The 26,688-nt window shown below is 37.4% G+C and overlaps 6 protein-coding genes across 7 annotated transcripts in view; 3 read left to right on the plus strand and 3 right to left on the minus strand.

The window, feature by feature from the left end:
• The first annotated feature begins 3,107 nt into the window (after window positions 1–3,107).
• Window positions 3,108–7,266, plus strand: SKS5 (SKU5 similar 5). The gene is made up of 8 exons (XM_021427928.2): window positions 3,108–3,417; window positions 3,508–3,617; window positions 4,625–4,895; window positions 5,496–5,598; window positions 5,716–6,061; window positions 6,167–6,532; window positions 6,622–6,700; window positions 6,782–7,266. Exons 1-8 carry the CDS (start codon window positions 3,280–3,282, stop codon window positions 6,992–6,994), a joined length of 1,626 nt encoding a protein of 541 aa, XP_021283603.1. The 5' UTR covers window positions 3,108–3,279; the 3' UTR covers window positions 6,995–7,266.
• A 1,264-nt stretch (window positions 7,267–8,530) lies between these two features.
• On the plus strand, window positions 8,531–13,139 carry LOC110416816 (TCP-1/cpn60 chaperonin family protein). Its single transcript, XM_021428920.2, has 12 exons — window positions 8,531–8,680; window positions 8,962–9,006; window positions 9,132–9,188; window positions 9,354–9,419; window positions 9,521–9,632; window positions 9,846–9,974; window positions 10,533–10,604; window positions 10,825–10,940; window positions 11,142–11,218; window positions 11,519–12,004; window positions 12,088–12,403; window positions 12,790–13,139. Exons 2-12 carry the CDS (start codon window positions 9,001–9,003, stop codon window positions 12,934–12,936), a joined length of 1,584 nt encoding a protein of 527 aa, XP_021284595.1. The 5' UTR covers window positions 8,531–8,680; window positions 8,962–9,000; the 3' UTR covers window positions 12,937–13,139.
• A 119-nt stretch (window positions 13,140–13,258) lies between these two features.
• ECH2 (enoyl-CoA hydratase 2) lies at window positions 13,259–16,515 on the minus strand. Its single transcript, XM_021428921.2, has 11 exons — window positions 16,232–16,515; window positions 16,102–16,124; window positions 15,919–16,024; window positions 15,540–15,610; window positions 15,300–15,372; window positions 14,948–14,987; window positions 14,532–14,604; window positions 14,308–14,458; window positions 14,026–14,096; window positions 13,680–13,853; window positions 13,259–13,561 (listed from the first exon to the last, which is right to left on the minus strand). The coding sequence occupies exons 1-11, from the start codon at window positions 16,286–16,288 to the stop codon at window positions 13,474–13,476; spliced, it is 927 nt and encodes a 308-aa protein (XP_021284596.1). The 5' UTR covers window positions 16,289–16,515; the 3' UTR covers window positions 13,259–13,473.
• A 538-nt stretch (window positions 16,516–17,053) lies between these two features.
• On the plus strand, window positions 17,054–21,179 carry LOC110416641 (Pseudouridine synthase family protein). 2 transcript variants are annotated; one of them, XR_002445180.2, is made up of 15 exons: window positions 17,054–17,428; window positions 17,551–17,879; window positions 18,015–18,135; window positions 18,296–18,413; window positions 18,502–18,662; window positions 18,803–18,874; window positions 19,016–19,084; window positions 19,186–19,266; window positions 19,342–19,461; window positions 19,562–19,636; window positions 19,743–19,823; window positions 19,931–19,985; window positions 20,108–20,168; window positions 20,384–20,439; window positions 20,674–20,690. XR_002445180.2 is itself a non-coding variant. In XM_021428672.2 (15 exons), exons 1-15 carry the CDS (start codon window positions 17,285–17,287, stop codon window positions 20,756–20,758), a joined length of 1,647 nt encoding a protein of 548 aa, XP_021284347.1. In that variant the 5' UTR covers window positions 17,054–17,284; the 3' UTR covers window positions 20,759–21,179. The 2 variants fall into 2 exon arrangements, 1 of the variants encoding a protein (XP_021284347.1); XM_021428672.2 differs by having other exon boundaries at window positions 19,931–20,004; window positions 20,674–21,179.
• Window positions 21,180–21,214: 35 nt separating this feature from the next.
• Window positions 21,215–25,125, minus strand: LOC110416643 (uncharacterized). The gene is made up of 12 exons (XM_021428674.2): window positions 24,967–25,125; window positions 24,657–24,876; window positions 24,371–24,571; window positions 24,214–24,284; window positions 23,965–24,127; window positions 23,099–23,692; window positions 22,631–23,011; window positions 22,447–22,522; window positions 22,305–22,368; window positions 21,938–22,073; window positions 21,680–21,793; window positions 21,215–21,582 (listed from the first exon to the last, which is right to left on the minus strand). The coding sequence occupies exons 1-12, from the start codon at window positions 25,074–25,076 to the stop codon at window positions 21,517–21,519; spliced, it is 2,196 nt and encodes a 731-aa protein (XP_021284349.1). The 5' UTR covers window positions 25,077–25,125; the 3' UTR covers window positions 21,215–21,516.
• A 781-nt stretch (window positions 25,126–25,906) lies between these two features.
• Window positions 25,907–26,688, minus strand: part of LOC110416533 (uncharacterized) — a 5,676-nt gene continuing 4,894 nt past the window's right edge. Inside the window, exons 9-11 of the mRNA XM_021428538.1 lie at window positions 26,654–26,688; window positions 26,397–26,510; window positions 25,907–26,303 (exon numbers count right to left, since the gene is read on the minus strand). The exon at window positions 26,654–26,688 is cut by the window's right edge and continues 101 nt beyond it. Of these exons, the coding sequence (XP_021284213.1) occupies window positions 26,238–26,303; window positions 26,397–26,510; window positions 26,654–26,688 (215 nt within the window). The 3' untranslated portion in view covers window positions 25,907–26,237. The remainder of the gene's footprint in view (window positions 26,304–26,396; window positions 26,511–26,653) is intronic.

Here is a 26,688-nt window from a genome sequence, read left to right on the forward strand (position 1 = left end):
TTTGGGACGTGGGGACGTCGTCTCTAGGAAGCTCATGTCCACTCATTAATGGCAGAGCTTATTAGATTATTTCTTCTGTCTGGCCCATTTGCTCTCGGCATTTGTTGTGATTAAGTCCCATTCCAAATCATTGGTTTTTGCACATGTCGTCGACCTTGGGAAGATCTAAACTCTGGGTTAATTTTTAATTACCATATGAGATTCAAGTGAGATGAACATGCGAAGCTTGACTTAAGGTTAAAGGATAATGATACGCTGTGTGTTGCTTCCAGTTCACCAAAGGCGAGACCCGATTGAAAAGCTCATTGCCCGAAGTCGCTAGAAAAGCAAAAAGTGGAAGGTTATGGTGGGATCTCTTTCAGTGAGCAGTTCTTTATTCGTCTTTTTGTTCGAAAGGGCGTCGGCTAATCATTTGGTTTATGCTAATCAAAAACAGAGAGTGTGCAATGCAAGATCTGATCCATCAATTTTCAATCATAACCAATTTCGAAACGAGACAGATGTTAATGGTTAGACTCAGAGAGTAGTTTGTTGACTCAAAATTGCTGCGATCCAGGGTGAATTTTCAAGCTCACTCGGCTGTGCTGCCTTTTTCCTGTCCTATCCACCCTGTGAACTTCCTTTGTTTTTTATATAATCATCGACATTTTTTCGAAAGCTGCTAATTTCAAACACCCTTTTACCTCTCTTATCCCGCTGCTAAATTCAATTTTGTTTTCATTATTACTTTTAACGGATTCTCTTTCTCAAAAATCTCATAAAATTAATTATAAATCACAATATTATTACAAAATATATATTATAACAAGATTCATCGTAATAAATTATTATAATAGAACAGTTTAAGATCATAAAAATTAGATATTTATTAGATTATGTTACTAAAAAATCATTTGAGGATAAAAATGGATTAGAAAACTTTAATCTATCCTTAATGTTAGGATTACGTATCTATAATGTCTCTTAATGCTAACACCGATCCTATTATGTGATAGCACCTTTAATCAAGATTCAATTGGAAGATGAAAATCCTAGAGAAATGCGAGGAATGTTCCCAAGCTCCAGCATGTTCCTGACTATCCACATTTCCAATTGGCGCACTTCTTTTTCAACTATTCATTTTCATTATAATTTATTTTTTCAAAATTTAATATTTTACATTATCAAATTTAAATTTTCATCTTAAATCTTATATAAAAATGTTTTAAATGGGGAAGGACACTGATTCGTGTCATCGGCTGAAGCAGGAAGGCTAAAATATTTAGATAAGCCCATATCGTGTCGCACGGGCGAGATTAACGTAGACATATCTTATGCTCTACGGAGTGAATTTTTATTTTTATTTTTATTTTTATTTTTATCTTTTTCATCCCTTCGACCACCGACTGAATAATTAAAATTTAATCCGAAAACAGTTCACTTCCTCCACGTGACTTTTTACCTTGACCAGGGATTATAAATCAATATAAAAGTTTATAATCATATTAATCTTTCATGTGCATCTAATGATCATGTTTAATTCGATTAGCTGGCGTTTCAATATTTCCAAACTAATCAGTTTATTATTCCTCGATTATATAAGACTACTGAGCTAACTCCTATAGGTCCACACATACTTGTTTTTCCTACAACATTGTTTAATGTTACTCTTTCTGTGCTAAATAATTTTTTTTTATTTTCACAGAAATTAAGATAAAAAAAAACTTTGATTTCAATGTATTTTTTAGTAAAATTTGAAAAATTTTCTTGTAATATGGATTTTCAATATTTTTTATATGAAAAAGTAAAAAAATGAAAAAAATTATAATATAAAAAACAAAAGTATTAAGTGTGTTTATAGATATTCATTTCGTGACATCTCATAAAAACTTTAAATTTAATATATTTTATATTAAAATTTAATTTTTAATAAATATTTTTAATGTATAAAAAATATTAAAAAATAAATTTATGATATAAAATAAATAAAAATACTAAGGATAGCCCGAAACTGTATATAAAGTACAACTTTCTGTAAAAATCTAATAGATTCTAATCTTTTTTTGCACTGATTCTGTTCGTAGCAGCTTTGCCAAAATGAAAATTTGTTCCACACTACTTGCATAGAACTATTAATAGGCTTCAGTCAATGAACTCTTCTGATATTTGCCATCCCTAACGAAGCTATAGCCTGAATTAACAAATATCCAAGAAAGCAATCCATGTTCAACGCTTTGAGTTTTGACTCAGCCTTGAATTGGTAAGAAACTCGTTGAGTTTCTCTTCTTGCCCTGTTTTTTCATTTTAACTAATGCTCGTGAGTAGTTCCACAAGTACGAGGATTTGTTAAGTAATGCTTAAGCAGAAGAAACCAACAAGAGATTAGATTGGATTATCCAAGCAAAAATGGCAGTAAAAATGAAAAGTGGAAAAGTAATGTGAGACCTTTAAGAGGGGCCCCCTTCCCTCTCCCTGCCTGTTAAACCTCTTCACATGCAATCCCTGTTTCAGAACAAAACAAACCACCCACCACCAGTCCATCACCTCTCATGTTGTGCAACAAAGCAAACGTTTATATAGTAAAAAAAACCCCTGTATTATGCCTATTTCTTCAATTGAATTCTTTATCTTTTGTTGTACTCTAATGAATTCCCTAAGTTTTTAATCTATATTCAAATTAACTATTGATAATCAATTAATTTTTTATATCTACGTAATATATGATTTAATAAGTTGTCAAATGAATCGTGCCTATGACATGCTATGTCGATAAAAATTATTAATTAGTATTGGGTTTGACAATAATTAATTTTTATTACGAGTAAGCGTTTATTTGGATATAGATAAAAAATTAAAATTTTATTTAAATATGATAGCAGTTTAGGGGTTCGATTGAAAATTTTCATAATTTAAAGACTTTTTTTGCTATTAAGCCGAAAAACAAAACCGAGCCCATGTGGGAGACAAACACAAATAGTCAGCTAATGTGAGGACCCCACCACCGACACTTCAAATCCCCTTTCTTTTTCTTTCTTTTCCTTTTTCTCAAATTTTAATTTTCCCTCCTCCTAAGTCCTACCGTGTTTTGCCCTTTACGGCTTACGTACACTCACACCCGTCAGCCTCCTCTATACCGCACTTAAATATTGCGCCATCCGTCATCAGTTCCTGCTCCTCCCAACCTCTTCATTTCAAAGTCACTTTCTCTCTCTGTCTTCCTTTCACATTCACTGCGCCAACAAACTGAGACCCAAAAAAGGAGTCTCTCGTTTTGTCTCTTTTTTTTTTTCTACTCCCAGAATGGCGCTTAACCTGGCGGTGGCTCTGTTTTGTGCCGCAGCTTCTCTTTTCGCCATTGCCGGTGCTGACGATCCCTACAGGTTCTTCAACTGGAATGTTACTTACGGTGACATCTACCCTCTCGGCGTCCGTCAAACGGTGAGCCTTCAATCATCTGATGATTGGTTTTGACTGATCTGTATGAAAATGATGCTCATGTTGATGGTAGTTACCTTTTTTTCTTCCCAGGGTATTCTCATCAATGGGCAATTCCCAGGCCCTGATATCCACTCTGTTACCAATGACAATCTCATTATCAACGTGTTTAACAGCTTAGACGAGCCTTTTCTCCTTTCCTGGTAAGATCCGATCACCTGTTGTTCTCTCCACAAAGATTTTGCGGCAACCTTTTTACCCGCCCTTTCTTGAAAAAGACGAACCTACCCCATCGTTGTTCACTTGTAGTTGTTGCTCCCTGCCGTATGGGGACAAGTTTGTAATCTACTGGCATTCTTCTGATAACCATCCGCCATAGTCGGCCACTGAACATTTTTTTTTCTTTCCTTCATCTGAGATTGCTTTAGATTTGTGATTAAAAGAACATATGATCGGCCTGGCTGATTCACGTTGCTTTCTTCCGTGCCATTATTGTCTTCTTTTCTGCATTGTTAAACGTGAACGCTAGAGAAAACATCCACGTACTTGATGTCATGGCAGATCTGGCTTTAACAGACCCGATTCCTTTCATTTCATTTCATTTCTTAATTATACACAATACCAGTTATTTTTCTACAAAAAAAGATTGTCCGCCAAACTGGGGCTCCAATTTGCACTGTTTGTCGTGATATTAGTTGAGCACATGAGTATCAGTATCAGTGTTTTAGCATAACTGAGCAAGTCCTCTGCTTTGCTGTAATGGGAAAGTGACTTGTCCATGATTGAGACAGGCAGGAAGTTAACTGTTGAATTAATTGGAAAAGTTTGGATGGTCGTTAATCTACCTAATTTAAACCCACTAATAATCCATGATCCAAGTGGTCTATTTTTTGATTAGCTGTCTCCCACCCATGGGAGATATGGGGAGATGCTCTGGCGGGTTAGGAATTTTGGGATAGAGATCTGGACCCAGAAAAAGAAAGATATTAGTAGTATCTTATATATTTTGTTAGTTCGGCAGCTATTTTGTCTGCCCGAAACTTCTTTCCGCAAGTTCCTTTTATAAAAATCCGAGGCAGGAAATGCTTTTGCCTTGGATAAATGAATTCATTAATGAACTTCGCAACTAAAACGTCAGACACTAAATCAAGTACTATTGGACTATACTTGTAGTTTCATTTGTTAACTTGTGTCAAAACGGTAAATGCAGGAACGGGATCCAGCAGAGGAGGAATTCTTATGAAGATGGTGTATACGGAACAACATGCCCTATTCCACCAGGGAAGAACTTCACATACATTCTTCAGGTCAAGGATCAGATAGGAAGCTTCTATTACTTCCCCTCTCTTGCATTCCACAAGGCTGCTGGTGGTTTCGGAGGGATCAGGATCCTGAGCCGACCACGGATTCCGGTCCCCTTCCCGGATCCCGCTGGTGATTACACTGTTCTTATTGGAGATTGGTATAAGTCCAACCACACGGTAATCATCCTACAGTTTTCCCAAAAACTTGGTATATTTAAATTTGATTGATTTTTTAGGTGGCACTGATTTGGAAAAATGCATGCTATTTATATCTGTGGGGTATACAAAAACATTGTGGGATCACTGATTTTCTGGGGATTGTAGAAGTGTCGGTAAGGTAGCAGAGTGGGATGGGCATTATTTGATTATTCGATGCTATGGCTTTTGTGCCTTTTGACAGCTGGATTTGCTGACCGGCCTTTTCTTTTGTCATTTCCTGCTGAGTTGCAGAACTTGGGAGTTTATTTTGAATTGAATGCAGCAGGTTTTAAATGATTAACTGAAAAGGCGTTTACTTTTCCTGTTATGCATCATGTATTTCCAAATGAAGTATCATTCTCTATTGTCCAAAAGCATTTAGGTGGTTCTTGCATGTCATGCAAGTATTCATCAATCATCATGTAGCGTCGCCATCTTGGCCACTGCACGTCTGCAGAGGTTCCTAAATTCTGTTGTTGGGATAATCAATTTGGAGTTGAACTAATGATTCTAAATGATTTTATTGATGTGTGATATAGTTTAGTCTGGCTAATGAGAAACTAAAATGTACTGGTGCAGGATTTGAGGGCTCATCTAGATGGTGGTAAGAAGCTACCTTTGCCTGATGGAATCCTTATCAATGGTCGTGGACCTGGCGGTGCCTCCTTCAATGTTGAACAAGGTATATACAGTCAATCTACTATTCAAAATCTAATCTTTCTACATTTTCTTCTTTTTGGAAAAGAAAGAAAGAAAAATGTGATTCAAGCATAAGTATGTTCTCTATCATCTATTGCAGGAAAAACCTACCGACTTAGGATATCAAATGTTGGATTGCAAAATTCTCTCAATTTCCGCATCCAAAACCACAAGTTGAAGTTGGTAGAAGTGGAGGGAACACACACTCTGCAAACTACCTACTCATCGATAGACATTCACGTTGGCCAATCATCCTCTGTTTTATTTACAGCTGAGCAGCCTGCACAAGACTATTACATTGTAGTCTCCTCTCGCTTCACCAACCCGGTCCTAACCACTACAGCAACTCTTCGCTATAGCAATTCCGCTGGCCCTGTCTCTGGTCCTCCTCCTGGTGGACCCACCATCCAAATTGACTGGTCTTTGAACCAGGCCCGCTCTATCAGGTATTTTCTCAATCAACGCATGACAAGCTGCACAAGCCTTCTGGAAAACGACATGTTATTAATATAATGTGTTCAAATCTAATTATTCAATTGTTCCTGTTTCAGGACTAACCTTACAGCAAGTGGACCAAGGCCTAACCCACAGGGGTCATACCACTACGGTCTCATTAACACAACCAGAACCATCAGGCTTGCAAATTCTGCCGGGCAAGTCAATGGCAAGCAAAGATATGCAGTTAACAGTGTTTCCTTTGTTCCTGCGGACACTCCTCTGAAACTTGCCGACTATTTCAAGATCGGAGGAGTTTTTCGCGTTGGAAGCATATCCGATAATCCTTATGGCGGAGGGATATACCTTGATACTTCAGTTATGAATGCTGACTACAGGGCTTTCATTGAGATTGTATTCCAGAACGATGAGGACATCGTACAGAGCTGGCATCTTGATGGATACTCTTTCTTTGTTGTCGGGTAAGCACATCATTTTACTTGAACAATCCAAAAAACGTGCTTGGAACTGAACTGATATATTTGGTGTCTGAACCATTTTGAAAATGCAGTATGGACGGAGGGCAATGGACAACAGCTAGTAGGAATCAATACAACCTCCGTGATGCAGTTTCACGTTGCACCACTCAGGTAACAAATTAACATCTTTCTTCATTTATCTCGTCAACCAGGAACAACAGGATCGTAACATTTCATAAGCTGCGAATGCAGGTGTATCCAAAGTCATGGACCGCCATTTATGTGGCACTTGATAATGTAGGAATGTGGAACTTGAGGTCTGAGTTTTGGGCAAGACAATACCTCGGACAACAGTTTTATCTGCGTGTATACACAGACTCAACTTCACTCAGGGATGAATACCCGATCCCCAAGAATGCACTTCTCTGCGGTAGGGCAAGCGGCCGAAGCACCCGACCCTTGTGAGCCAGGATCGAATGAACGATCCAAGAGTTGGGTAGAGAAAAGCTGTCCAGCTTAGGTGGATAGAGATTGAATACTAAGAGTTTTGCCTTCTGGTCTTGTTGTTTAGCGCATCAATGGTGCTAATGTGAAGTGCCTAGCATTTATGAGTTAGAACTCTTTACTAGCCCTCAGCTCGAGGTCGCATTCTTTCTTACTATAGATTTGTATTCCCATTTGTATTGTCCAAGTCTTCATACCATTAATCATTATTATTATTATATATTTAGTCATCATTGTAATGTTTGTTAATCAAAGTCTTGCATTAAGATAATGTTGATAGTACTGCTTTCAGATTCAGGGACCACGGGAAATTCAACCCATGTTGAAAGAGCAGTCCTTGAATCGGAATGAAACCAGCTCTCAATTTCCAAGAGAATGTATCAACTCTCAAGGATTCAAACTTTCCCAAAAGATTAAAAATATATAGGGATCAAAGGCACATCACCAGGTCAAATGGTATAAAGTAAAATTTGAGTTTTATTTAGTAAGTTAATTTTTCTAATTGAAATTGTATGAGATCCAACCTTATATTCATGAGGTTGCGAGTTTGATCTCTTGTGAAATCCTTGGGTTTTTAAGAGACGGATTGCATGGAGATTCCAGTGTGGTGGGATGCACCAACAATGCAGGCTCCATTCAAGAAAATGGTAAGAAATTGGAGACACGCCTGGAGACCAAATGAGATTAATTTAAAAGAAAACCAAATTAATAATATTCAATTATAATTGTATTATAATCAAACAATATTGTAACTGTATCATAATTTAATCAAATTGATTTAATCTATATTCTATATAGAGGTTAACAAGTAGAATTGATCCTTTTATTTCTTCGATGATCATTTGGCTATTGCAAATCAGATGATAGCTAGAGCAAAATCTTGGTGGAAATAAAACTTTGTTAGATAGTGACATTTATTTTAGTGCTTAGTTTTGCTTTTTTTCAAATTGGTTATAAAGTAAAATCAAATTTAAGAAAAAAAAAAAGTAAAGAGTTATAAAAAATAGTATTCATAGTTTAAATGGTGTTGAAATTTTATTTCTAAATCATACTAGATTATTTACTTATTTTTTTTTTGTAGCTGAATATGTTATTAATTTGTGAAAGTGAAAAATAAATTAATAAAAAATAACACAAACAGAGATTATCTTATGGGATTAAGCTTGGACCATTTGAATTTGGCTGCGAATTGTGGGTCATGAGGAAACTTCATGGGCCTCTTGGGCTAAGCTTGAAAGAAACTTTGGTCGGACTCACAGCCAAAAAAATTCAGGGGCCAACCCACTTACACCCATAATCTCCCTCTTCTTAGTAATTCGCGAGGGTTCCCCCTACACCCTTGCGATGCAAATTGAACAAAACCATAGGAATCCCCTCAAATCATGCCTATTGCTAATCTTAAGGATTCTCCAATCATATAATCCCACGTGTAATCTTTGACCCGCGTGAACCTTTTTGTCAAGCAGTCAACCAATCCTGCGGATATAAGAAAAAGAATGCAAAAACCCTTGTAAGACAGTTTATAAGTATCACTCTGTTCATAGTAGAGCAAAGCAAAGCCCTTTGAGCCTGGGAAAAACCCTGCTTCCGTTTTCTGTTCTCGGCGGGATCCGAATCTCAAATTATCTAAATCACGGTTAAGATCAGGTAATAAGCTAGTCATTTCAAGGGTTCCTAGGGTTTCTGATACCTATCGTTTTCATATCCTTTTGTCGCTATTATGTTACTGTTTTTTCTTTTTTGAAGTTTTTTTGTATTAGTTTCTTAGTGAAATGAGGGAATGAAGTGAAAATGCTGAACATAGCATTTTTCCGGCTCATTATACAAATTTAGGGTTTATTATGCAGCATTTTGGATTCGATTGTTTTTAGATGTGTTTCGTTTTATGTTGTTGGATTAGAGATATTTATTGTTTTTTCTTGATTCAGGGTTTCATTTGTGCGCCAAGGCTCAAACTAGTATTTTCCATGGCGGTGCGTTATTTGCCTATTACGTCTTATTTTTAGTTAGATAGCTTTGTTTTATTTTATTTTATTTTTTGTTCTGTTTTCTTATGAAGTTTTGCTTTGGCGTATGCTTTGCTTGGTAAATGTGATAGATTGAAAAAATTCTTAAAGATGACGCTAGTGAAGAGAAGGGGGAGCGTGCCCGAATGGTAAGTGGTTATAATTCATATGTATAAAGCTAATAATCTGGTTTAAAGGAAAAATAGAATAACATATGTACTTGTTTGGAAATCTGTGATTTTTTTTTTTTTGCATTCTTGCTATTTTGGGTATCTTATTTTCAATAACATATGCATGCTCTATATCTCTCTCAGGCATCATTTGTTGGGGCAATTGCAATTACTGACTTGGTTAAGACAACCCTCGGACCAAAGGGAATGGTAAATTTTCCCCATTGTGCACATAAATTCAAAGAATCTCGTAACAGTTGTTCTTCTCTACTTTAAATCTTGACTTTCTTGTTGGTGAAATTATCTGGCAGGATAAAATTTTACAGTCAACAGGCAGAGGACATGAAGTCACTGTTACAAATGATGGAGCTACCATCTTAAAGTCCTTGCATATTGACAACCCAGCTGCAAAAGTCCTAATCGGTATCCTTGTAATTGTTTTCATATTCTTAACTACTCTTTATGAGTAACATGGTTGTTTTTCTGTCAATATTTTTAAAAGGTGCTTGGGTTTGTTGAATGTTTTTTGATGATGGAAGTGTTAATGGTTCAGTTAGCTGTGCTAACGGCATTGATGAATTTTGTGTGGACATAGCTTTTATATTATTAGATAATAATCCTTAATACAAAGTTCAGACATCTCAAAAGTTCAAGATGATGAAGTTGGTGATGGGACAACTTCTGTTGTTGTTTTGGCTGGAGAGCTTTTAAGGGAGGCGGAGAAGCTAGTGGCGACCAAGATTCACCCCATGACTATAATATCAGGTTCTTTTGGTCTCAATAGCACATTGCTTGTTCTTATTCTTCTTGTATGCTGCTACTTGCATGTTATGATTTTCCCTTGTTTAGTTCTATTATTACTGTATCTTCTTTTTTTCTTTCAGACTGGTGCATATATGTTTTGACTTTTGAGGCTTCTATGTGGTATTATTGCAAAGGCATTAAACTACTAGAAAAGTAGACTTTGTTATCTATTTTCCTTATAACTATAGCATTAATGAAGAGTCAGGGCATGCTAGCCTTGTCATTCTTTAGTGTAATTTTTTCTAACTTGCATCTATCATAAAAACTTAAAGGAATTGCCTTTAAATATGAACCTGAGAAATAACTTTTAAATATTAATGCTTCTCTCTCTTTACTCCTGATAGGAGTAAATTTTTCATAAGTGCAATTTCTATATTATTTGTTCAGATTTTTATTGTGAATTAAATACCAGTGCAATTGCATGTTTATCTAGAATATCTGGCGTTTATTTTGTTGGTGTGCCAATTGCCAAATAAGTTGTGTTCCCACAGTTTATAACAATGTGTGCTGGTTTTATAGGTTATCGGATGGCAGCCGAATGTGCTCGTGATGCTTTGTTGCAGAGGGTTGTGGATAACAAAGAGAATGCAGGTGATGATTGCTGGCTATGAGTACATTTGTCTTAATTGTGTATGCATTCTATGAAACCTCTATCTGTTGTATTCTTTGCACTTGTTGATTCCTCATTGAACTAGATTATATTAATGTGTTTGACTTAATAAAATCTGTAATTGACTTGTTCCTGCCATTAGAATTTGTCTTTACCCTATTATAATTGTTTCTTATGTGTGTGGTATTTCTGAATTTGCAGAGAAATTCAAGACAGACTTAATGAAAATTGCAATGACCACTTTGAGTTCCAAAATTCTCTCTCAGGATAAGGAGCATTTTGCACAACTAGCTGTGGATGCTGTTATGAGGTTAAAGGTGATTATTTTTCTGCATCTAACATTTTAAGATTAAGTGTTTAAATGCTGTTGGGTTTGGGAGTTATGTTGTTCTGAAGCTGTCCTGGCTTATGGAACGATTTTGTTGAGAATTCCCGTTTCCTCTGGTTTGTTACTTTAATTGAATTTCTTTTTCCTTTTTTCCTAATTGACTTTGATGGCTTGCTGTTTGAAACTGCAGGGGAGCACAAATTTAGAGGCCATCCAAATTATCAAGAAGCCTGGAGGATCTTTGAAGGATTCTTTCTTAGATGAAGGGTGAGTTCTTCCGAGCTTCTTGTCCCCTACAATAGTTTTGTGGTGGGATCGGCTGGGTCCCTAGTACATCACCCTTTTCCTAGTTCCCCTGTATTCTGCAAAAGTTTTGGTCCCAGCTTATCACTCTTATTCTCATAGATAACCAATGTTTGATATATCCGAATACTGTGAGAAGGAAGGATACTATCAGCATCATTTTGTTGCAGACTTTGGTGCATTATTTCTTATTCTGTCATTGAATGGTTCAAGGTATCACTTTGGAATTTCTATTAATTTAAACATAGAATTATATGCTTTCAGATTCATTCTTGACAAGAAGATTGGTGTTGGACAACCAAAAAGAATAGAGAATGCTAAGATTTTGGTGGCAAACACTGCAATGGATACGGATAAAGTGAAGATATATGGTGCACGTGTCCGTGTGGATTCAATGTCTAAGGTTGCTGAAATTGAAGGGGCTGAGAAGGAAAAGATGAGAGAAAAGGTGCAAAAGATCATAGCACATGGGATTAACTGCTTTGTTAACAGGCAGTTGATTTACAATTTTCCTGAAGAACTCTTCGCAGATGCAGGCATACTTGCAATCGAGCATGCTGATTTTGATGGGATAGAGCGTCTGGCTTTGGTAACAGGTGGTGAAATTGCTTCTACCTTTGACAACCCAGAGTCAGTTAAGCTTGGACATTGCAAGCTTATTGAAGAAATTATGATTGGTGAGGACAAGTTGATCCACTTTTCTGGTGTTGAAATGGGTCAGGCTTGCACAATTGTGTTGAGAGGTGCAAGGTATGGTATTTCAGTATTTCCTTTAGTTGTTCTCCTCACTTGATATGTTTGCAATCTCCATGACATGCTACTGTTTATGGCAGCCATCATGTGCTTGATGAAGCTGAAAGGTCTCTGCATGATGCCTTGTGTGTGCTGTCTCAGACAGTCAATGATACTAGGGTTTTGCTTGGAGGTGGATGGCCTGAGATGATAATGGCAAAGGAAGTGGATGAACTGGCTCGAAAGACTCCTGGGAAGAAGTCTCATGCCATTGAAGCTTTCTCACGGGCACTTGTGGCCATCCCAACAATTATTGCTGACAATGCTGGTCTGGACAGTGCCGAATTGATAGCTCAGCTTCGTGCAGAGCACCACAAAGAAGGATGCAATGCAGGGATTGATGTCATCGCTGGATCTGTAAGTGCTGAAACTGAGTTATTTTAAAAGTTAAAATAGAATTCTTTGTATTTATTGTGTATGGTTATGGCTACAGATTTGTTTCTTTGGCCAGTCTCTTAAATATGTCTGGTCAGTAATTTCTTTACATCTTAAAAGATATTACACTTGGATTATAATACATATGGCTGCTTAACGTAGTTACAGACTATGATTTGTAGACTAATTTTTTGTTAAGATATTCGATTATTGGGAGTGTCGATCTAATGTTATAGATTCAAATACTATATGGTTTATGGCCTATTTGGTAGACAAGGCAGGTTATGATTGTATACAACCAAACAGCATGCAAACCTTATAATTTTTATTCCTGGCCGTGACGAGTTGCATGATTCAACTTTTAACAGGTAGGAGATATGGCTGAGCTAGGAATCTCTGAATCCTTCAAAGTCAAGCAAGCTGTATTGCTCTCTGCAACTGAGGCGGCTGAGATGATTCTTAGGGTTGATGAAATCATCACCTGTGCTCCAAGGAGGAGAGAAGACAGAATGTGAAGATGACCCATGGTCGTCAAGGGCACATTTGTTGTAATGGACAAGTATCTGGGCATTGGCTCGTTGATGTTGCTGCGGTATGGTTGTATTCTAGAACTGAAGTTTTGCGGCTTGTTTAATTTTTGACTGAAACTCTTCTCTAAAAATTGAAACTGATGTCTTTCTGATTTGGTAATCTTATTATTAATGATTAATTTTCCATAGCTGGTTGAGGTGCATTTTTTGCCTTTTCTGTTTCTTTTATACTTATTTATCGTTGAAAAAAAATAACAAGATTGTAAAGAACTGGAAGCTATCGTACTAATCAAATAAACTACTCAAATATTCCCCAGCAAACATAAAGAAGGGCTTGTATTATTTCATCCTCGGTCAGCAGTTTATGATCTCATGTTCACAGTTTAGGAACTTTTACCTGAGTTGCTTGGAGAATTAGTTACAGAACTCTCATACAATGATTTTCACTCCAAATAAACGAAGAAAGTGGAGGCGTCCAAGCCAAGGAAACTAAAGTACGTTTATTTGATGGATCTAGTTCATTTATAGAGAGGAAGCTAAACGATGGAGGTGAACATAGCCTAACAGCACAGCTCGATTTCTTTCTTTCGCCTTTACCTGATATATGACCCTGCAGATTATGTCTCCAACGTTAGATCTCCACTCTTTTCAAATGTGACACTCTAGTTTTAGCATTGACTTCAAGTGTTGCACAGAAAAAGTATGCAATATAGCAAACAAAATTGTACCTCAAGCCCTTGAGCCACATCTCAGTGACCAAAGTTTCACCAGGATACACATGTAAAAGGAATCGTCCAGATATGTTTTTGATCATGTCTGGGTCTCCCTTGCAAATGCATTTGATGATTGCCCGAACTGCAAACCCAAGGGTGCACAATCCATGCAAAATTGGTCGCGAGAATCTTTGAACATGGGGTAACAAAGAATAAATCAGTATAAAGCTTAGGGTGCAAATAGCTGTGTCAAGAACTGGAAACCAAATTTTTCCATGAAATGCAAGCATAGCCTCGAGATAAGAACAAGCAAGCATGATTAGCCTGTGGTAACAGCTTTGCAGTGAAGTAGTGTACTAACCCTGCGAGTTTTGCAAACATAGGATCTGAATGCAGAGGATTATAGTCACCAGATAACCTATACAATAATGCCTGCCAAAGCGGAAAAAAGAAGTTCAGAACTCGTGGAGAAGCTTGTTTTCAAAAAGCATCTCATGGCCCTTGAAGAGAGAAGTTGACATCAAACTACCCCACAGCATAAATTAACTGGACGAAAGGAGATTACAATTGGATAACACGTATTTTCTTTCTAAGGCAATGGAAAAGCTATTAGGAAGTAAATCAGGATATCAATGCTACATGCCTGAGATGATTGGGTACAATCCTCAAATACTGCAAAAGGTACACTTTCTGGGATTTTCATAGCTGAAGCCTGGTTGGCTGGATAGTTCGAGTATGTAAAAGGCTGAGATGGATCTGAGAAGCCACCAGCACCTCGTAGGAAGACAGTTGCCCTAAAAAATCATTCCTAGATTAATGAACAACAACAGCATGACAGTTGTAGATCAGATAATGTAGAGGACTCACCGATTCATGCTCAATAGCTCACCAGACTCTTTTTCATAACTTCTGGTTTCAATCTCAAGTATTACTGCTTTACCTTAATATTTCAAGGGAATGGAAAAAGCTATCAAGATCAATGCTTGTAACAGATCACAATTATTACGAAAATATACTTGAAAATATTTCTTCCCTTTCAATTTCATTTTTACAGTTTTTCCAGATGCTAAAAAATAAGGAAGCAAGCAACATCCAACTTCTTCGTGCTTATTATACTCAAAAAGTTTACTTTATAATACAGAGTTACAGACACATTCATCAAAGTCAAGACTGCCAAAGCAGCAGACTTATACTGCCACAGAACAACTCGACTTAATTGTCTCTATTTAGAAACATGCCACCTGAAATTGTAGTCGACAGTACTTAAGGTAATGAGCACGAACCTTTATCATGCAATCCTGCAAGACTAACTTTATTTTGTATCTGCAAGAAAGGTTTAATAATAACAATAATAATTAATTACAGTATCAAACAGCAGTTGAAAGAGAGATACAAAACAATTGACTTCTGCTAGAAGACAACTTTTACATCCCAATGTTTAATAAGCATACAGCATCAAATTTATGTACCAGATGGTCTTCATAAGAATCAAGAAGAATTCTCAACCTAGGATAGTCAGATATGCGGGAGTCTGACCAATTTAACTTTGATATCAACCCAAACATATACAATCCAGAGATAACCACATTCACTCCTATTATACACAACTCCAGGTTGGCAGTACTATGGACTTACAGTGGCTTTTGAAGGAAGCGGCTTGTGTACTTCTATGTATTGTTGTCCATGCAACAGCAGACGTGGATCAAACCTGTTAATAACAAAAACACGAACAGTTCAAGAGTTCATCCTATGAAGCTTTAAACAAATTGCAAAATGCTTTTAATAAATTGAACAGAAAATGAGTTTGTAAGCTAGAAAGACAGTATCTGCGGTGCCCCAGGGGGGTGGGGGGCGGTGTTGCAACTTAGAACTTACGTCAAGCCAGGAAGATCCACACCATCTGGCAGAGATTCAAGTGAAAATAAAGCAGAAAATGTTGGCAAAACCTGAGAAGCAGGAAATAGGAAGGTTAGTTTATCCATAAGTAAACTTACAAGCAACCTCAACCGGCTCCCACGAGGTAAATACAAAAACTTCTTTTTCATCAAACCTCAGTTTGGATTAACAATTTTGAACATATTAGGCATCCCATTTGCAGTTCAAATCAGCATTCAGGGATCGAAATGCAATTCAATATTCACCCTCAGCAAACACGAGTTAAGCTAGATCACAATAACAAACCATATATACACATTTTCCAATTAAAGAATCATGACCGGAACATCATTTTTAACAGAACCAACTGATAGATAACCTTGATGAACTGCTGTCCATTTTCATGGTAAGCATATTTAAGTTCATCCGTATCAACGGCGTTCCGTCCACATGCTCCAACACCCAAGGCATAGACAGCTACATCTCTGTATCCAAGCAAACATATCATTGTCCTACAAATTACATAACCACTTAAGTTCTTCACACAGGGCGGGGGCAGTACCTTTCAGTGTAGGTATATGTTGTCTGCGACAAAAATTAGGATAATAATCAGGTAGCCGAGTCAAAGAGCAAAACAAGAAGTCAAGAACCGGAATTTTCTTATAAGCCCAAGAAAGGAAAAGAAGATATACCTCTGGGAATTTGTGAGAAAGCAGGAGCTGCGGATTGCAAGACGAACTAACCGCCATAGCTAGCAAGCAGAATCAGATTGCAGCGAAGCTGATGATGTTCGATAGTCAATCCCAATTAAACGGTCAAATCAAACGAATCCGATACGGTAAATATTGAGGATCGAAATTTGGATAGAAGCCGAAGAAGAAAATGGTAAACTAATGAAGCAGAGGATAAAATCAGAACCGGACACGAAATGGAGACGATGAAGGGCAGTTTGGACTAGGCACAGTGGGCCCATGTTGTTTTACTTGTTTGAGCGTTCAAGTAATCGAGTTTTGTACTTTTGTCTGGTCTGGTTTCGGGTACTTGACGTTGTGACAGTATCTTTAGTGTTTTAAACTAGAATTAATCCACTTACCAAATCCTCTGTTTAGGATTATATTGACATTTAATTTTTATTGAGGGTATTATATTTCTTAAAATAACTGAAATCACTGAATTTATAATAAAAAATAAAAAATACTCAAAATCGATTTATTTGGATAATTCTAATATTTATATTTTTTAAAAAATAGAAATTTTAATATATTATTAATGATAAATTTTTAGGAAATTGGATTATAAATTTTAAATATTAAAAAAATCTAAATAATTAAATAAATTATTCATCTTAATCTATCAATAGAAATTATTAATAGAAATTTAAAAAATTGCTTTTCAAAAAAATAGAAATTAAAAAATTAAATTAAATTAATTCAATAATCGACCTATTATGTCGATTTAAATGAAAATATAACATTTAACACAGTATTTGCTTGGTTTTGGGCTGTAAAGGTCGACTGGACCATGGATGTGGTTAGCTTTTTCCTTTTTTTGTGGATTTTTGGTTGAGTGATTTCGACGGTCAAGATTATGCATAGAAGTTAGTTACGATTAAGTATTCCAGCTTTGTTTGGCCATGATTAAATCATGGTCTTCTCTTCCGAGTCTGTTCGAACTCATCTAAAGCTAAACTACTTCGTTTAGTGACTGCCGCCACTGCAAGTGAGAGAACCAAGAGCCGTTCGAAAATGTCCAACGGTACCGAACCCGTGCAGGCTAGCTCAGCAGTAGCGGAAAGCCACGCCGGTGCCTGCGACGCTGAGATGCAGCTTCTCGAAGGCGCCGTTCGGTCCTTGCCTTATCATGTCGTCAAGGACCTTTTGTCTGTCGGGGTAATCATATCTTTTGATTTTTATTGTCAAATCACCTATTCCAAATCCTATTATATTATTGCGTTAACATTTGAATTTGATAAACTTAAGTCAAAATCAATCGAATTTGGTGTTTGTTTCAGGTTTGTGCGAGATGCGTCCTTCGGCTATTTGGAATCGGGGAGCATATTTATTGTGATTCCTTGTTTTCACAATCGATGCTCCGCTCAATTCTAGAAGAAGAAACTTCTTTTAAATCAGAAGTTGAGTTTCAATTCTGCAACATATGCTTAGGTATATTGCAGTTCAGTTATTGCGATGATGGCGAAGAAACGGTGGTAAAAAAGGAGAGTGCAAAGGACATGGCTTTAAGCATTGCCGAGTTAGTGAAGCAAGAAGGGCATCAAATTGATGGATTCTCGCTCGAAGTTTCTGTTCCACCGCTTATCATGGAAAACGAATCTTCGCTTTTGTAAGACTTGTTTTTGCTCTCTTTGGTGGATTTTCTTTAGAGTTTCCTTTTGGCCTTTTTTGGTTTTTGCATGTGCATTAATAGAAAGCAGTGAAGATGATGATTTCTTTTCCCTTTTTGGTCAAAATTTTGTAGGTCAGATATGAAAAAGAAATATGAATCAGAGCCTTGGTTTCAAGAAAGGTTGCTTTCCAAATGCCATTCTGTTAAGGATGTTCTGAAATTTGCTATAACAAAACCCCTTGAAACATTGTTGGTAAGTATAATTTGCTTGTAACTGTTTTGATGTTTCTATTTAGACTGGTTGGAATCACTCATCAAGGTGGTGTAGTAAGAAGATCATTGATTTTATGTTAATAGAGAGCATATAAAATCAATTCGTTATATTAATACTAAATTAAATTAAAGTTTTGCAGGATGTTAAAGCTAGTGCAAGCTCCTTTCGAATTCGTTTGACTTACACTCACAATAGGGCATCAAAAAAGGTTCAGAACTCTGTTGAGAGGAATCAGGAATGCAAAAGGCAAAAAACAGGTATTTGAGATCTATCAAAACAGATACCAAAAGACTTGGTTGCATCTAGAAGGCCATTGTGTTCAACCAAGTTCAATTATTGATGCAGGCGCCGAGAATGGGTTGCACAATGTTAAGGATGAATTGGCGATTGCTGACAAAGATTGTTCTGGTTATTCAACCGTTGAAACAAATGCTGTCACTGGAATATCTTCCAATGGTTTGCAAGATCAAGAAACTTCTGAACACTTTGAATCCCCCATAGAGAAGGTTTTTTCTTTTTTAAATTTTTTCTGGCTACAATTTCTTTGCTTGCAAAAGCTTTTACTAGTCCGAATGATCTTGAAAATTCAACATTGTGGTTTATTATGATGTTTCTTAGTACTTAGTTTGGTATTTTGCCTTTTTAGGTCAGTGAACCTTGCCACTTGGTATACCTTTGCAGCAGGACACATATTTACCTATGTGGTCGATATCTGAAGGTAAGCTAATACATTAGAATCTCCTTCAATTGCCTTCACGAAATAACAAAAAAATATAATACACTATGGAATTGTTGACATTTTGAACAATCCTCAGAGTTTTTCTTGTTTACAATGTATGCTAAGCTCCTTTTATTGCAGTACTCAAGAAATGTGAGTCAAACACGCTGGATAATTGATGAGGAAAGGATGGGAGAGGCATCTGTTGAGGTATTAGCTACTCCTATGTTTTTCTGTATTGTCCAGATGAGTTTATTATTCATATGTAATAATATGTGGAAACTTAGCAATTTTATTTGTTTGCTCTTTAGGAGATAATAGGTAGCAACATTCTTCCTATATGTCGGGGAGATAATTACAGGTTTCATGCTGCTGGCAGAGAAGATATCGATGTAATGATGTTCTGCTTTATTGATTGCTTGTTTAAACTCAATGAATGTTGTGCTCATCTATGGAACCTATTGCAGGTTCGGATGTTGGGTTCAGGTAGGCCTTTTCTGCTTGAGATACAAAATGCCCGCCAAGTCCCATCAGAGCTGATTGTTAAGGAAATGGAATCAAAGATAAATGGCTTGGAGAATAAATTAGTGAGTTCTAATACCATTTTCATGCTCATGTGTGTGTGCGCAAGCACCCATTTGTGTATCAAATGATTTAGAATTAGTTTCACATAACATATTCTTGCAGGTTGGAGTTAAAAATCTTAAAGTGGTTGGCAGTCAGGGTTGGGCACTGATGCGTGAAGGAGAAGCTGAGAAGCAGGTGGTTTTGTCTTTTATAATTCTCTTTTCATTTGGATAGAAATATGAAGTTCAAATAAAATTAGACCTGGATTAGACCTAGATTTAAGACGTCCTATTTCATGCAGAAGCAATATTGTGCATTAGTGTGGATTTCTCGTCCGCTTGAGGATGAAGACATGCAATCCATATCTTTGCTCAATGACATGGTTAGCTGTTCTGTGAACTGTAGTTTTTCTTTCCCATGATGTATGTAGAGTGTGTCCTGTAATAAACCATTCTATTTGGTAAGTATTCTCTCTCTGTTCTTATGCAGAAAATTCTGCAGAGGACCCCAATACGGGTGCTTCACCGTCGAAGTCCATTGGAACGTGAGAAAATTATACATTGGTTGGCACCTTTCCATTAAACATCTTAGCTCCACATTCTTGTCTATGTTCAAAATTCAAAATGCATAACCCTGTTTCCATTTTCCATTTTAAATCCCATATAGGATGAAGATTGAGAGGATTGCTGGAAGCTGTCAATATTTTCTTTTGCATCTCTGCACCCAGGTAAGAGATTTAATTCTCACTTGAACATGGCCACATTCTCTGCCATTTCGTATTTTATTCTCACCCAAGTTGGCCTCTGCTAATTTTGGTACCCTGTGCTGTATATCACTATGTGTAAGGGAGCTAGCATGGGTGCTTTTTTAGCTTGATAAAAGCATAGTTTCTTGTGTTTATTGTGGGGGAAGATGTAATACACTAATATATTTGGAATGCAGGCTGGAACTTATATCAAGGAATTTGTTCACGGCGATCTTGGGCGTACACAGCCAAGGTACTACACTAAACTGAAAATGATATGGTTGTACTATCAAGTTCTTGTGGACTGTTCTCACTTTTTCTTAGGATTCAAACTAGTTTCTCTATCATTTATTGTTAGCAGAAGCAAATACCACACTAAATAGTTTAAATGAAATAAAGCTTTGAGCCTTTGACCTTGGATGTATTTGTCATAATGTATGTATGCTTGCAGTCTCATGGGAATCTAACTGAGTCCTCTCTTTCGCAGTGTTGGATCAATTCTAGGATGCAGAGCAGAGATACTGCAGCTGGATGTTACCGACGTGAAAATGGATTGTTTTGTGACTGAATGAGGCATACACACTCCCATGTTCCCTTTAACGTATATGATATTATAAATTTTGAGTTGGAAGATTGCCCGATGAGCTTTGCATTGTCTAACGGTTAGCATTAATCTTTCCACTTTCTTGGGCGGTCAGCTTCTTGGAAACCATCTTGTAGTTTCACTTTGTTGTTAGAAGTTTTGGAAGACGAGTGATTAAGAAAAAATTAAAAATAATAATAATAATAAAAAAAATTTCTATGGGGTGAAGAGGATTCTCGCCACCCTCCTCCTTATTGGGCTATTTGTCGTTGGGTCAATGTGGGTCCAAATCTTGGTAATTTGAATAACCACGTTGTTTTCAGCCTAACCGTCGGCATCATAGGGATTTAGCTGAATGGGCTAGCTTGGCCCATTTCTTTGTAAATGGTAACCTCCGGTTTTAGCTACCTGGGCTAGGGCGGTTCATTTCCTGGTAAAACATATCTGGTTAAGGCATTGCATAATTATCATTTAATTTTTTAAAAATATTTTAAGAGTATATTTCAACATTATGCCAAAAAACAAAAACAATGGGTTTAGCCGCATGGGCGAACGAGGCCTAAATCTTAGAAAATAGACAAACAACTTATGGTTTTAACCACCGGGCCAGCACGGCCCATGTCAATGGTAAAATAATTTTCTTGTAAATTATAATCAAGAATTTCTTCTTACTGATGGGGTATGCAATGGAATTCTTCCCGGCGGGCATTTCGATTATCATTCATATCCTCATTCCATCACTAGAAGCTACTCAACCCAAGATGCACCCAACATCTTTGCCATGAATGCATATCGATCAGCAGCTTCATCAATCTGCGCCACGCAAAAGCCAAGGCCAACGTTGCATGGACTAGCAATGGATACAAAACTTAAAAAGGGCGGACGAAAAGAGATGAAATTAAATGCTTACCATTTTCTGCGTTGGGCGTCCGGCTCCATGTCCAGCCTTACATTCAATGCGGCCAATAATTGGGTTGGTCTGGGGGCTCTTCTCTAAGCTCGTGCACAGAACATATTGCATCGTCTGAGAAAGAAAGTGGATCAGCGGTACACATAGCTAAACTATTGGAGCAAAGCAATGAAGGAAAGAGAATATGTTTGGGAAGCTTCAGGGTTTCCATATGCAGATGAGTCAAATATATGAGAACTGGATGATTCAAGGACTCACTGCCAATAATTTCAATGAGTGTAATGGCACAACTCGGTCGTCGTGATCAGCAGTCAATAGCATCGTAGGCGGGTACTGCAATGGCTGCCCAGGATGCTGTTCCCATGGTCTTCGTACATTGTGCAGTGGTGAGTACCTTGCAAAAGAATAAGATAAATTCAAAAATTGTGCCCAATACCTAAGCTTCATAAGCAGTAAATATGCTGTAGTCCATCTGATTTTAGAATGCCCTGGGTGTTGAAGACCACCTTTTTACCATATATGCTCGACACCAGATAATTGCTAATATGCCAGATTTATATAACTGTGTTACAAAGCTACAGATGTGGATTAAATAAAAGTACTCATAAAATAGAAATTTACTCACTTGATTAGCCAGTGAAACTCTTCCTCCTTGTCCGAACAGCCATAATCAGATGTCCATGCATGACCTTCCAAGCAGAATCTTGATCAACATATAATACTAAAATAAATATTCCACCGAATCAAAGAATGCAGAGCAAACTAACCAATGGTGAACTTGTGAAATCGCAGCATGTCCATCACACCAACATGAGCCAAAGCACAACCAAAAAGATCAGGTCTCTGCCAAAAACAAACTAGGTCAACTATGAACAATGTATGATAATGATGAAGGATGAAAAGAAAAAAAAAATACAAGAGAGAAAATCAATCATGCAAATTTCAGTGCACCTGGTTTATGCAAGCCCCAATGAGGAGCCCACCATTACTTCCACCTTCAATACACAACTTTTTGGACTGAGTATAGCCAGCAGATATAAGATACTCAGCAGCAGAAATAAAGTCATCAAAGCAATTTTGCTTCTTGGAAAGAGCACCAGCCTTATGCCATTCCTCTCCATATTCTCCACCACCACGAGTGTTGGCAATGCAGAAAAAAGCACCCAGATGCCTTGTAAGTACAATACGACTCACACTAAATGTGGGTGTGAGACTAATGTTAAATCCACCATATCCATACAACAAACAGGGGTGTGATCCATCCAAATTAACATTCTTCTTGCCCACAATGAACATAGGGATCTTGGTACCATCCTTACTTTGCACAAATTCCTAGAATGAAATAAAAAGAATAAGAGAACATACTAAATACATACCATCAGAAGTCTGAAGTCACCAAATTCCAAAAAATAATCACACCTGAGTGACTTCATACTCTGAGCGATCGAATCCAGGCACAGTAATTTCACGGAATATCTTCATGTCTGGAACCTCAGTGCCAATGTTGCACTGATATACAATACCAGGAGTAAGAAAGCTGGTAAAACCAATAAAAGCAACATTGTCTTTCCGCTGTGCTGAAATCCCATAAACAGACCCAATGTCGATTGGCAACTGATGCAGCAGCAATCCTGTTTTCAAATCCCTTATTTGCAGCACATACTTCACATCACTCAGGTAACTAATAATCATTTGATTAACATTGACAGCATATGCTGATTCAAGCACATCTTTTTCAGCCTCTGGGATCACATCAATCCAGTTACTTGGTTCCTTCAGATCTACTCGGACTAGTTTATATTTGGGGGCATCTTTATTGGTAAGGAAAGTAAAAACTGTGTCATCGTTTGCAATGGCTTGATACTGTGCATCAAATTGATCTATTAACTTAACAAACGGGAGAGGGCCATTTTTTTCCCTGAAACCGTCAAGACCTTCAGGAAGTGAGGACATGTCGCAGTAGTATAGTTTATTGACAGGGTCACAACTCTCCTCAATAGACAGGAGAAGATACTGCACAAGAAAATTTAAAAGAAAAAAATGAGAAAATACAAAGTTTGCCTTCTCCTGACATGTGATCTCCAGGCTCTTTTTCAGTTAGCATGGTGAAGTAGTAGCTCCATTAATTGCGATATAAGTTAAAAGACTTGCTTAATGTTACTGCCAAAACACCAATAAAAAGACTTGCTTAATGTTACTGCCAAAACACCAATAAAGGACATGAAATCTAGAACGTCATCAAGTTGTGCCTACATTCCCATTCCCCTTACATGGCATCAACTTACCTTTCCATCATCTGTAACACTGCCATCAAACAAGTGCTTAGGATTTTCAGGATCCCTCCAGCATAAAATATCTTCAGATTGATCCGTACCGAGAAAATGATAGTATAGCTCATGATTAAGGTTAGAATCAGTCTCTGTCCCAGCATCTATATTTCCTGCCTCTCTACATGATAACAATACCATCAACATATTTTCAATTTTCAAAATCTAAAAAGGCTTTTACTCTGATTAAAACATCATTTTACTTACTTGGGTGCTGGATAACGACTATAGAAAAACCCTTTGCTATCATGGGTCCAACTTATACCCGAAAACTTCACCTGTGAGCAAAGTAAAAATGAACATCAAGCTCGATACTCATTAAACAGACCAACTAATTAATACACTCAAAGTTCTACTAGCTCACCCATGATAAAGTATGAGGCTCAGATGACTTATCCTCAACTCGCATAACTTTAATGGTCACCCAATCACTGCCACTGGAACTAAGCTCATATGCCAAGTACTTAGCATCCTCACTCACAGACAGCGTGCTCAATGACACTGTTCCATCCTCACTGAGCGTATTGGGGTCAAGCAAAACCTCTGCTTCTCCTTCCAAACTATCCTGAAAAAAACCCAACAACAGGTCGGCTGTTGAATCCTTACAAATTAAAAAAAAGAACTGTGAATAAGATTCTTGGATTACAAACCTGAACATAAAGGACATTTTGGGCTTGCAGTCCAGTGTTGTGGAAGTAGAAATACTTGTTGCCTCGCTTGAATGGGACATCGTAACGCGGGTGATCAAAAAGCTTGGTGATTTCGTCGCGAAGCTTATCCCTTGCTTCGCATTTTTCAAGCACCGATTCAGTTAATTTCACCTGTTTCTGAACAAACTCCCTCACTTCCTCAGCATCAGGATCTTCAAGCCTACAAGTTCAAAACAATGAAATCTCAATTTTCCATAAAACAAAAGAAATATAAGGGAAAATAAAAAAAAAAGAAAAGAAAGAAGATCACCATCGATAAGGGTCCGCAACCTTAACGCCATGGTAATCGTCGACGACAGAGTCGTCTCTGCTAGCAATTGGGTAGTCTAACGGCTCTTTCAAGGCAGAAAGTGAACCCATGAATCTAGCACAGTCGAACGAAAGAACGGCTGCCAGAGCTTAGAAAAAGGATTGTGGCAGTGGCGGCTCTTCGGCACAGCTGAGACTTTTGCTAATAGATTGGGACCGACGTTTCCCAGTCGGCTCGTAATGCGTGGAAGATTAATAAGGACCGCGTGGCTTGCGTGTAAAATCATCTAATAACTATCAAAAATTAAAAAAAAAAAGAGCCGTCTAGGTGGCTACCAAAGCACGGACTTTCCTAGTTTCCTTCGAATTTTTGGCCACACAAATTTCTCAATGGTCGTTGCTTTGGGGGTGTTCTTGCGTTTTAAGTGCTGCCATTTTGGCTTAACATGTCGCCATTTTTTTGTACCTGGTAGTAATTATTTTACTCTTTTTATTCCTTTTCTTTATTCTCGATTTCGTTCTCCTTACTCCATTTGACAAACTAAACGTAAACTAATTGGGTTTAACTGTCTATTCAAGCCGAAATTTTCAAAAGATTTCAACATAAACAAAATCTACATTCTTTTTATGTACTTGTTCTCATTCAGACTGCTGTGCTTTTACTATATTCAGTGATGACTTATTTAAGTGAGGTGTGGGCAAATAGACATATATATTTTAGGAAAGTTTTCAGTTGCTTTCTGCTTGTTGATTCAGTTGGGGTTTTTGTGATATGGGAGTCATTTTTTGCCTTGTATATGCACAGCACTTGGATGTGGGCAACGAACCTAAAATCCCATGCTGTCTTATGGTTAGATGCCATGGGATTAGTGGAAATCTGAAAGTGAGTATTTATGAAAATCTCTTGCTCGAAGAACATCAAACAATTATTCTCAGAAGCCACATACTTGGAACAGCTTCAACTCTGCTCATTTTGCTCAACTAGGTGAGATTTTCAACTGGCATATTATATATAGAAACATGAGAGAAGAGAACAAGAGTCTAAGGTATGTATTCCTATAAACCACTTTGCTGGTTGACTTTATTTTTAACTTAAACCTAGTCTCATCTACAATTACAAGGAAAACTACGATCAGGGTAGTGGATGCTAAGTAAATTTTTAACTTAAACTTTGCACATAACTGTAATTTATAATCACTTTGTTGTCGAAAAAAGGAAAAAGAACTTGGCCTGTGTCACTAGGAAGACTTAAATATTTAATGTTTCTTCATGCTACTCGATCCAAGTTGCTCCCAACGCCTTAGCCATAAAGCTATACCTGTCAGCAGCTTCATCAATCTGCAGCAGAAAACGCCATGAGGTCAAGAGTCCAAGCCCTGGTAGTGGCTAAAAGAATAAGGCTGATAGAAAGACCTGTAATCAAGTGATTACCATTTTATTTGTTGGACGTCCACATCCATGTCCGGCCTTACACTCAATGCGTCCAATAATCGGGTTGGTCTGGGGACTGTTCTCCAAGCTCTTACACAGAACGTATTGCATTGTCTGAGAAGAACAAAGATACCAAGTCGCCTTACAACACGGCAGTATCATAGGAGGGAGATGGGATATGTGTGAGGAATTACAAGAGCTTGCTGTGCAGGTGGATGATAAACGGAAATCAGAATGACATGGAACTATAAACTTACTGCCAACATCTTCAGTGAATGTAATGGAACGACTC

Source organism: Theobroma umbraticum, unplaced genomic scaffold, assembly GCF_002168275.2.
Source record: "Theobroma umbraticum cultivar Fairchild unplaced genomic scaffold, ASM216827v3 scaffold_51.0, whole genome shotgun sequence".
In the NCBI taxonomy this organism is placed as follows: Eukaryota; Viridiplantae; Streptophyta; class Magnoliopsida; order Malvales; family Malvaceae; genus Theobroma; species Theobroma umbraticum.

What these genes read in the sequence shown, in the direction of transcription:
- SKS5 (XM_021427928.2), top strand. Translation starts at nt 3,280, where the DNA reads ATGGCGCTTAACCTGGCGGTGGCTCTGTTTTGTGCCGCAGCTTCTCTT. An exon ending in CTCTCGGCGTCCGTCAAACG is followed by an intron (nt 3,418 to 3,507) that starts GTGAGCCTTCAA and finishes TTTTCTTCCCAG; the next exon opens with GGTATTCTCATCAATGGGCA. An exon ending in AACCAGGCCCGCTCTATCAG is followed by an intron (nt 6,062 to 6,166) that starts GTATTTTCTCAA and finishes TTCCTGTTTCAG; the next exon opens with GACTAACCTTACAGCAAGTG.
- LOC110416816 (XM_021428920.2), top strand. An exon ending in AGGGGGAGCGTGCCCGAATG is followed by an intron (nt 9,189 to 9,353) that starts GTAAGTGGTTAT and finishes TATCTCTCTCAG; the next exon opens with GCATCATTTGTTGGGGCAAT. An exon ending in ATTGTGTTGAGAGGTGCAAG is followed by an intron (nt 12,005 to 12,087) that starts GTATGGTATTTC and finishes TGTTTATGGCAG; the next exon opens with CCATCATGTGCTTGATGAAG.
- LOC110416643 (XM_021428674.2), bottom strand. Translation starts at nt 25,076, where the DNA reads ATGGGTTCACTTTCTGCCTTGAAAGAGCCGTTAGACTACCCAATTGCT. An exon ending in AAAATGTCCTTTATGTTCAG is followed by an intron (nt 24,572 to 24,656) that starts GTTTGTAATCCA and finishes GGTTTTTTTCAG; the next exon opens with GATAGTTTGGAAGGAGAAGC. An exon ending in AGCCTCATACTTTATCATGG is followed by an intron (nt 24,285 to 24,370) that starts GTGAGCTAGTAG and finishes CTTTGCTCACAG; the next exon opens with GTGAAGTTTTCGGGTATAAG.
- LOC110416641 (XM_021428672.2), top strand. Translation starts at nt 17,285, where the DNA reads ATGTCCAACGGTACCGAACCCGTGCAGGCTAGCTCAGCAGTAGCGGAA. An exon ending in TGGGAGAGGCATCTGTTGAG is followed by an intron (nt 19,085 to 19,185) that starts GTATTAGCTACT and finishes TTTGCTCTTTAG; the next exon opens with GAGATAATAGGTAGCAACAT. An exon ending in CTTGGGCGTACACAGCCAAG is followed by an intron (nt 20,440 to 20,673) that starts GTACTACACTAA and finishes TCTCTTTCGCAG; the next exon opens with TGTTGGATCAATTCTAGGAT.
- ECH2 (XM_021428921.2), bottom strand. Translation starts at nt 16,288, where the DNA reads ATGGCGGTTAGTTCGTCTTGCAATCCGCAGCTCCTGCTTTCTCACAAA. An exon ending in CGCTTCCTTCAAAAGCCACT is followed by an intron (nt 14,988 to 15,299) that starts GTAAGTCCATAG and finishes CCTTTCTTGCAG; the next exon opens with ATACAAAATAAAGTTAGTCT. An exon ending in ATGTTTGCAAAACTCGCAGG is followed by an intron (nt 13,854 to 14,025) that starts GTTAGTACACTA and finishes CCATGTTCAAAG; the next exon opens with ATTCTCGCGACCAATTTTGC.